This window comes from Erinaceus europaeus, chromosome 17, assembly GCF_950295315.1.
Source record: "Erinaceus europaeus chromosome 17, mEriEur2.1, whole genome shotgun sequence".
NCBI classification, from domain to species: Eukaryota; Metazoa; Chordata; class Mammalia; order Eulipotyphla; family Erinaceidae; genus Erinaceus; species Erinaceus europaeus.
In genome coordinates this window covers 67,167,414-67,177,104 of record NC_080178.1, presented here as the reverse complement: position 1 = coordinate 67,177,104, position 9,691 = coordinate 67,167,414, and the positions used below count along the sequence as shown (strand labels likewise).

Here is a 9,691-nt window from a genome sequence, read left to right as displayed (position 1 = left end):
ATGGGCATAACCAAGGACCGTAATTGCTTACAACTCCCCTGTTGTCCAACTTTCATAAGCTCTAGAAAATCTTATTGTAAGTCCTCCAACCACAAGCCCTGTCTTCCCTACCAATCTGTGTTCCACTATCTTTCCTACAGGGCATATCCCCACCTAAGCACCTCCCACTAGAACATTGATGCAGGTTTTGAGCTTACCCCATCCTCTTGTTCCTTCAGCCTTCTGATCAGTCCTGGTGCTTCCTCATGTGGCACTGCAAGGCACAATGTATCCCCTCCTCTTGGGGGGCTCCTTAAGTCATCAATTCTGTTTTCAGTGGCACTGACCTGTCTGTGCTGTTATTCAGGGATAAATTAAACCCCACACTTTAAAAAAAAAATATTTTCCCTTTATTTTTTTTTAAATGGATATAACAATGATTGACAAGATTATGGGATAAGAGGGGGTACAATTCCATACAATTCTACTCCTATCACCAGAGTTCCATATCTCCTTCCCTTCATTAGAAGTTTCTCTATTCTTTATCCCTCTGGGAGTATGAACCAAAGATCTTTATGGGGAGCAGAAGGTGGAAGGTCTGGCTTCTGTAATTGCTTCTCTGATGGACATGGGCATTGGCATAAACCCTACACTTTAAAATGCTTTCTGGCACAGCTGGCCAGGCCCAAGAGGAGATAAAGTTGTGGTCAGAGTGAATCTGATTCAGAGATGCTACCAGCCTTTTCCTCTACAGACCCCATAAATTTCTGCCCCAGACCCTCAGGCCTCTTTTTAGCAGTGATACAAGTTCCTGTGTCACCTTGGTTTAACTTTTGCTTTTTCCTCCCCATCCCCTACCAGGATTATTTCTGGGGTTTGGTGCCTGCATGACTCCTCTTTTCCTGGCAACCTTTTTCCTTTCTATCTTCCTTCCTCCCTTCCTTCCTTTTTTAGAGAGAAATAGATAAAGAAGGAGAAGAGGGGGGCTGGGCGGTGGTGGACTCAGTTAAGGGTGCACATTGTCATGCACAAGGATCCGTGTTCAAGCCCCCGCTCCCCACCTGCAGGGGGAAGCTTCATGAGTGGTGAAGCAGGTCTGCAAGTGTCTTATCTTTCTCCCTTCATATCTCCCCCTCCCCTCTCAATTTCTCTCCCATCAAAAAAGCAAAATAGAAAGAAAATAAAAGATAAAAGAAAACATGACTGCCAGGAGCTGTGCCAGCACCAAACCCCAGCAATAACCCTAGTGGCAATAAAGAGAAAGAGAGGGGGCCAGGTGGTGGTGCACCCGGTTAACTGCACACATTACAGTGCACAAGGACACAGGTTCAAGCCCCTGGTCCCCACCTGCAGGGGAAAAGCTTCACAAGTGGTGAAGCAGGGCTGTAGGTGTCTTTCTGTCTCTCTCTCTTTCCTTCCCCCTCCCCTCTCAATTTCTCTCTGTCTCTATCCAATAATAAAATAAAATAAAATAAAATAAAAAAATAAAAGAGAGAGAAAGAGAGAGACAGAAACAGTCAGACACACACACACACACAGAAGAGGTGGGAGAGGGGTCGGGTGGGGAGAGGGCTATAGCACTGCTCCACTGCTTCTGAAATTTCCTTCCTGAGGTGGGGACCAGGGGCTTGAACTTGGTCCTTGCACATGGTAATGTGTGCTGTACCACATGAACCACTCTCAGTACAGCTCAATTCACCAGACATCACAGTCTCTTTGGATCTAACCTACCACCTAGTACACAGTCCGTGTCCCATGCCTCTGTGACTCAGAATCCAGGCAGAATCCATCCTATCCCACCACTGATTTGCCTTCTCCCATCAGTCCATTAATACACAGTGAGGCAGCAGATACTTTATTGAAGTGTCCTTGTGAACTTCCCATCTGCAGGCCATTTAAAGGACATGTTGGGACACGGGGGCTCTGAGTATATTCACAAGGGTGTGCACACCTGTGGAGGCATCAGTCTATCGCTGTGACTCACAGTGTAAGTGCGTGGTTGGCTGTGTATGGAGCATGTGGGTATAAGACATTTGAGAGCGAGCAGCTGCCTCTGTGAGACTGTGCTTATGTTAGCGAGAAGGGACTGCACTCGTGCTGTGCTCCTGCATCTCTAGCTGGGCCTCGACCTGCTCACTCCTGCCTCTGTAACCTAATAGTCGGGGTGGTGGCGCATCTGGTTGAGCGCACATGTTACAATGCTAAAGGACCGGGGTTTGGCCCCCAGTCCCTACCTGCAGGGGGAAAGCTTCTTGAGTGGTGAAGCAGGGCTGCAGGTGTCTCTCTGTCTCTCTCCCTCTCTATCAGCCCTTTCTCTCTTGACTTCTGACTGTCTCTAGCCAATAAATAAAGGTTAAAAAAATGTCAAAAAAATTAAAAACAAAAAACTAGTAGTCGATTGTTCACTAATCCTTTCTTAAATAAAAAATTAAAAAAAAAAAAAACTAGTAGTCGAGATGGAAGAGTTTCTGCAGGAAGACTGCTCCAACTTCGGATCCTTTTGGTCCTTAGGATTGGGGGTGGGGGTTCATTCTGGGCCTGGGGCCCCCTCCTGGTCAGCTTTGCCTGCCCCACTCTTGGAAGTTCCCTCCCCACTCTCATCCTCGTCATCGGCCTCAATCGGCTCATCTGGCACGGGCCACTCCCGAGTCTCCCACTCCAGTTTCTCAATGCGATAGGCGATCTTGAGCGCGCTGGACTCCAGTTCAGCCAAGAGACGTGCGAACTTGGTCTGGAGATCATCGAGTTGCCGGTCAAGGCCCTGCAGCCGGTTCTCTGTAGCCTGCTGCAAGGCGATCTCAGCTGCCTCGGCGTTGACATCCAGCTTGTTCATTTTGAGCAGGATCTCACGGCCCTTCTCCTCCATGACAGTCTGGGCCTGGGGGTACTCACTCAGCACTTCCTTCAGGTCTTCCTTGCTCAGGCAAAACAGGTCTGAATAACCCAGACTCTTGATGTTGGCAGTGCGGCGGTTTCCAGACATATTTCCTGTGGTCCGAGGGCAGACAGGTGGAGGACGGGTAGTCAGAACAGGTGTGAGGTGGCATCGCATTACTGAACCTGGGTCCCTGACCCTATATCCATGTTTCTGGTCTCCTTTCTGGCTTAAGTTGTTGATTCGATGTCTTGTGAGGGGCTGGGCACTGGCACACCTGGCTTAGCTCATGTAGTATGTAAGGACCTGAGTTCAAGTCCCTCCTGTAGGGGGATGCTTCATGAGTGGTGAAGCAATGCTATAGGTGTTTCTCTCCATCTCTATCTCCCTCTCCCCTCTCAACTTCTGTCTTTATACTGGACAAATAAAGAAAATATCTTTAAATATAAATAAATAATGTACCAAGGCCCGTTGCTGTCAGTAACCTGCTTCCAAAGCTTCATAATTTAGAGGGAATAGACATTTAGTTGAATGAACATAACCGTGTAGCTGACACTGTGTGGATGAATGCACAGAGTATTGTGGGAAGACGGCAAAAGAGCTGGAATCAGCTATAAGGCAGAATTTAGGGAAACTAGAAGGAACTGAGGACTGGACTATGTAGAAGGTACCAGGGAAAGAGGAGAAGGATAGGAGGTGCCAGGCAGAAAGAGGAGCAGGAACAGAGGGACGGGGGGTGGGAGGGAGTTGTGTGGATGCATCAGGCTGTATCTGGTTCGGAGACGGGAAAGAGCAAAGTCCCAGAAGGTCTTCTAAGTCACGGCAAGGAGTTCCACCTCCTGTGTTTGGGCGGGGAACTATGGAGATATTTCAAGCAGGGGAGATCTATGGTTATCTTTGCACTGTAGCCAGACACTGGTGGTCTGGGATGTTGAGAACACAGTCAGGTATGCAAAATACCAGCTATATGGATGGACCTTGGAAAGGTCAAAAGATTCACTGCTGAGCACTTGCCGTGTAGCCCACACTAAGCTGGGGAACTCACTGACTCATCACAGATAAGACTCTTTAGTGACGGGACAGGAAACTGGGGCCTATGAATGCAGGTGACTTGTCCAAAGTCATATAGACTGACGGGCTGCATACAAAGGGTCTTTGGAAGGCAGATGGGAGGCATTTAGACCAACCAGACAGTGGGATGTCCAGGCTGAGAGCACATTTGGTCTCAGGAAGGGACAGTGCACTCACCCCTGGACTGTTCTATGGCTTTCGTGTCTTTACCTGCCACCAGGCGTAACGTCTGCTGCAAGGCCTTCAGCCATGACTGATGTGAGGAATCGAGGAGCCAGTGTGTACAGAACCTGCCTGGCCTGGGATGGATGTTTACCGAGTGGGAATTTCTTCTACCTTCTCTGTCATCAGTGCTGGGAAAATTGTTCCTTATATTGACTGATCTTAAGTCTGTGCACTTACTACCTGTGTGAACTTGAACACATTCTCAAACCTCTCTGTGCTCCAATTTACTTCCTTTTAAAATGTAGGGAGGGCAGGAGCTAGCTCCCTTGACAGAGCCCACATTTTACCATGTAGGAGGCCTGAGTTCAACTCCATGGGCATTGCATAGGAGCGTTTGCATGGGGGAAGCTTCTTAAACAGTGGAGCGGTGCTGGTGCGTCTCTCTTTCTGTTTCTCTCTCTCTCTCTCTTTCTCTCTCCTTGTCTCACTGTCTTTTACTCTCTATAAAAATGAGTCCATGGGACTGGGTGATGGTACACCTGATTGAGTGCATATGGTACTATGTGTAAGGACCTGGGTTCAAGCCCCCTGGTCCCCACCTGCAGGGGGAGAGCTTTGCAAGTGGTGAAGCAGAGCTGCAGGTGTCTCTCATTCTATCCCCCCTACCCCTTCCCTCTTGATTTATAGCGGTCTCTATTCAATAAATAAAGATAATAAAAAATGGGGAGTCAGGCGGTAATGCGGTGGGTTAAGCACAGGTGGTGCAAAGCACAAGGACCGGCTTAAGGATCCTGGTTTGAGCCCCAGGCTCCCCACCTGCAGGGGAGTTGCTTCACAGGTGGTGAAGCAGGTCTGCAGGTGTCTGTCTTTCTCTCCCCCTCTCTGTCTTCCCCTCCTCTCTCCATTTCTCTCTGTCCTATCCAACGACCATGACATCATCAACAACAACAATAACTACAACAGTAAAACAACAAGGGCAACAAAAGGGAATAAACAAATATATTTTTTAAAATGTTAAAAAAAGAGTCTGCTGGGAACAGAGGAGCTATATAGGCCCAGAGGCTCAGTGATGACCCTGATAACAAAACAAACAAACCAACCAAAACCAATGTAGGTAATAGTACATATCTTACAGAGCTGCCCTGAGAATTTGCTAAGCTGGTTTATATTAAGTACTTTCAGTAGGGCAGGTAGTATGCATGCAATTAACATAAAATATTATTGTTTATTATTTTAATTGGGTAGGACAGAGAGAAATTGAGAGGAGGAGGAGATAGAGAGAGACACCTGCAGACCTGCTTCACTGCACCTGAAGCTCCCCGCCTGCAAGTGGGGACTGGGGGTCTGAAGTTGAGGCCTTGAACATTGTAGTGTGTGTGCTCAGCCAGGTGCACCACCACCTGGTCCCCGCAATTACTATTATCGTCTCTGCTGTCTTCCACCTGTCTGTCTGAGGTTGATACCTACAGAGCTGGTCCACTCTCTGTTCAAAGGACCTACCCTTCTACTGCCCTTGGCTGAGCTCTTCTCAGGGACTGGAATGTCCATGTTCTGGTTCCCTCTAGTGCCTCCAGCAACGGTCATATTCCTTAATTTGTCTGGTCTCAGTACCAGGCAGCCCCTTTCCCTGGCCCTCTTCCGGAAACAGACACTGGGGAAACTCACCTTTGATGTTGATGATGCTGATCTCCCCGAAGTAAAGCCCCGCACCGAGCACAGCATACTGCGTGACGCCGTCATCTGCCACCACCGCCAGCTGCCCCTCGCGGATGATGTACATCTCCCGGCCAATGTCCCCTTTGCGGCAGACATACTCTCCTGGTGAGTAGGTCTGGGGCTGAAGCTTCAGCACCAGCTCCTCCAGCAGGCTGGCCTCACAGTTCTGGAAGATCTGCACCCGGCTCAGAGTAGACAGGTGCACAGACACGGCCACTTCTGCTCGCAGCCGCTCAGGCAAGTGCTGCAGGATGGCCACCTCGTTGGTCATCTTCTTGTTGATCTGCAGGTGCTGGTACCTGAGGAGGAGGAGGAGGAAAGGAGGGATAACGGGGAGGTGGGGTAAGGGGGAGGCAGGGAGGAGGGATAAGGGGAGGCAGGAGTAAGGGGGAGGGATAAGAGGGAGGTGGGGTAAGGGGGAGGGGGGTAGGTGGAGGAAAGGAGGAGGGATAAGGTAGAAGAAGAGGAGAGAGGAGGAGGGATAAGGGGGAGGAGGGATAATAGGGAGAAGGGGTAAAGAGGAGGAGGGATAAGAGGATGGCAGGGTATGGGGAGGAGTTGCAAGAGGGAGGAGGAATGAACGGGAGGAGGGGAGGATGGATAAGGTGGAGGAAGGGGTGGAGGAGGGGAGGAGGGTTACGGGGGAGGGGAGATAAGGAAGGAAGAGGAGGAGAGAGGATAAAGGGTGAGGAGAGGTAAAGGAGAGGAGGAGGGGAGTTGGTGGGCAGAGGAAGAGGAGGAGGAAGCACCACCGCCCCCCTCCCCCGAGCCCGGCACCCTCACCAGTCAATGACCCTGCGCTCCAGCCGGCGGTTGACCCGCTGCAGCTTCATGTACTTCTTGACGAGCGCGTGGTCGGGGTAGAAGGCCGCGTCGGCCGTGTTCATGTTGTAGATGACCGAGCTCATGCTCCCCATGATGGTGGCGAAGCCCATGACTGCTAGCAGGAAGTCGCCCACCATGAACAGGTACTCCTCCTCGCAGTCGGGCAGCGGCGTGTCGCCCACGGTGGTGAGGATGAGCGTGGAGAAGTAGAAGCTGTACAGGTACTGGCGCCGCAGGCGCTCGAACCCGGGGCGCGCGGGGTCGGGGTACACCCACACGTCACGCCCGAAGCCCAGGTACCGTGACAGGGCGAAGTACAGGCAGCTGTTCCAGTGGATGACAACGAAGATGTACAGCATCAGCTTGGCGATGCGGAAGGCGTTGGGGTAGGCCGTGCGGGTCTCGGTGCGGTCGAAGGCCTCGAAGAGGCGGGGCGCGCGCAGAAAGCGGTTCAGCCGCAGCGTGGGCGTGTGCAGGCCCAGCCGCGCGTAGGCCACATCGGTGGGCACCAGGGAAGCCAGGTCCAAGAAGAAGCTCCAGGTGCGAACGTAGCGACTGCAGATCCTGCCCTTGTCCACCACCAGAATGCCTTGTTCCAGAAATCCTGGTGGGGTGGGAGGAAGGGGAGAGGCGGGGGGGGGGGGGGGGGAGGAGGAGGAGGAGGAGGAGGAGGAGGGAGGAAGGATGGGGGTCAGCTGAGCATGGGAGGTTAGGTGTGGGGTTGAGTCAGGGCCTGGCTTGCTGGCCCTGACAATCAGGAGGATGTCTGCTGGAAGAGACTGGCCTGGGACTGAGGGGGTGGGGTGGGGTGGGCATACCCATGCCCTGGGGTTTCTGGGTGTGAACATAGAGGGAAGTGAAAGTGTTATAGGGAGGGGTTGCTTTTTCTTCTTTCAAATATTTATCATTATTTAATTTCTTTATTGAGAGATTAATGGTTTGCAGTTGACAGTAAAATGCAATAGTTTGTATATGCATAACATTTTCTGGTATTATTATTATTTTTAAGGTAAAGGCTGAGAGGCAGTAAGGCAGAGAGAGGGAGAGAGAGAGCAGGAGGAGAGAGAGAGAGAGAGAGAGAGAGATCACACCACCAGAAGTTTCCATCAATGCAGTGGGGGCCAGGCTCAGAGCTAGACCCTGCACGTGATAAGCAGTGCATGATTCAAGTGAGCAGTTTCAGCCACCTGAGGTCATTTCCTGTTACATAGAGGCTCTCTTTGATAAGAGAGTATGGAGTGAAGGGGTTGCTCAGCCTTTTGGGGGTTCACTGACCTGTGTGGAAACGCACCACGATGTCCAGCAGGTACAGCAGGTCACTTATATAATCCAGCACTAACCAGGCCACCAGATAACCATGCTGCAGGTCAGGGAAACAGGCTCTGCATGGCATGGGCAGAAGGGCATGCCTTAACTTAAGGGCACCCACAGTGTATGACATGGTTTCTTTTTAAAAAAAATAAGTATTTTGGGGGGTCGGGTGGTAGCGCATCAGGTTCAGCACATGTGGCAAAGCTCAAAGACCTGACCGGTGTTAAGGATCCCGATTCGAGCCCCCGGCTCCCCACCTGCAGGGGAGTCGCTTCACAGGTGGTGAAGCAGGTCTGCAGGTGTCTTATCTTTTTCTCTCCCTTTCTGTCTTCCCCTCCTCTCTCTATTTCTCTCTGTCCTATCTAACGATGACATCAATAACAATGATAATAACAATAATAACTACAACAATAAAACAGCAAGGACAACAAAAGGGAAAATAGATAAATATTGTAAAAATTTTTTTCTCTATTTTTTTATTGGATAGAGGCAATCAGAAATCAAGAGGAAAGGGGAGATAGAGAGGCAGAGAGACAGACACCTGCAGCCCTGCTTCACCACTTGCAAAACTTTCCCCCTGCAGGTGGGGGCTGGGGGCTTGAGTCTGGTCCCTTGTGCATTGTAATACATGCGCTCAACCAGATGCACCACCATCCACCGTGACCCCCTTCCCCACTGTGGTTTCCTTAGGATACTAGCACTTCGCTTCCAGCCTGAGCCTAGCTGCCTGCCCCATTCTTGGGTCCCGCCCCTCTGTTGAGCCCTGCCCACTCCCGGAGGATCTTTCTCTTTAGCCCTTGTTTCTGCTTAAGTGCCTCCCTTCGTGCCTCTCCACCCCCCACCCCACCCCACTCAAACCTGCACACAACAATGATGAGGTTATACATCACTGGGAAGACCATCGTGTTGAGCCACCAGTAATAGTAGTCCCCAGATGGGTCCAGGACAGGCACTGACTTCCTGTGGGCAAGAAGTCTTATTTCATTTATTCACCAGCCATCTAGTGTTGATGTGGGGGACATGGGGCACTAGTGGAACTAGGTTTCAACTAGTGAAGCTGACGCTCTACCACAAGGGATGGGAGTTGCTCACCTGGCCTTGGGTGGGACAGGTGGGCTGGACTCTGTTGTCTTCACTTTGTTGTCCTGGCTCATGTTTCTGCGTCCTGGTGTTGGGGTTTGATATGTCCAGGGTCTCTGGGTGTTTTAGGAGGTGAAGACTAATTCCGACTTTGGTCTCCAGTTGCAACTTCTCTGGCTTTGGTTTCTAAAGCTCTTAGCAACACAAACAGGGTTCTCCGCTACTGATGAGGTGGAGACTGGTTTCAGCACTCTGCCCTGTCTCCGAGGGCTTGGCCTGACACCTTCCCAGCTAAACATCTCTAATGAGGTCCCTGGAGAAGGTGGGGGTGCATGCCTCAGAGGTAAGCCTGTGTCTTGTCTTTCTCTTTTCTATCTCTCTCTCTCTCTCACACACACACACACACACACACACAAAAACAACAACAACAACAACAACAACAACAAAAAACAACCCTGTACTGTATAGGTGCCCTCTCTAGGTCAGAAGACCTGAGTCCCACTGTAGGCTCAGATATTCATTGTTTTACTTTGTGCAAGTTCCTTGCTTTGGCCTCACTATTTACTAAAGTCAACAACTCGCTACTGAGTAGCTCATTTGTATCAGATGCTAAACTCATCCCCAGGGACAAAGCATGCTGGTCATAACAGATGTGAGCTCTATTTTTGT

The 9,691-nt window shown here is 50.6% G+C and overlaps 1 protein-coding gene across 1 annotated transcript; it reads right to left on the bottom strand.

Moving 5' to 3' along the window:
- Nucleotides 1-980: 980 nt before the first annotated feature.
- CNGA4 (cyclic nucleotide gated channel subunit alpha 4) lies at nucleotides 981-9,383 on the bottom strand. The gene is made up of 6 exons (XM_007527772.2): nucleotides 9,035-9,383; nucleotides 8,801-8,902; nucleotides 7,907-8,013; nucleotides 6,590-7,235; nucleotides 5,756-6,105; nucleotides 981-2,967 (listed from the first exon to the last, which is right to left on the bottom strand). The coding sequence occupies exons 1-6, from the start codon at nucleotides 9,094-9,096 to the stop codon at nucleotides 2,507-2,509; spliced, it is 1,728 nt and encodes a 575-aa protein (XP_007527834.1). The 5' UTR covers nucleotides 9,097-9,383; the 3' UTR covers nucleotides 981-2,506.
- Between the last annotated feature and the right edge of the window lie 308 nt (nucleotides 9,384-9,691).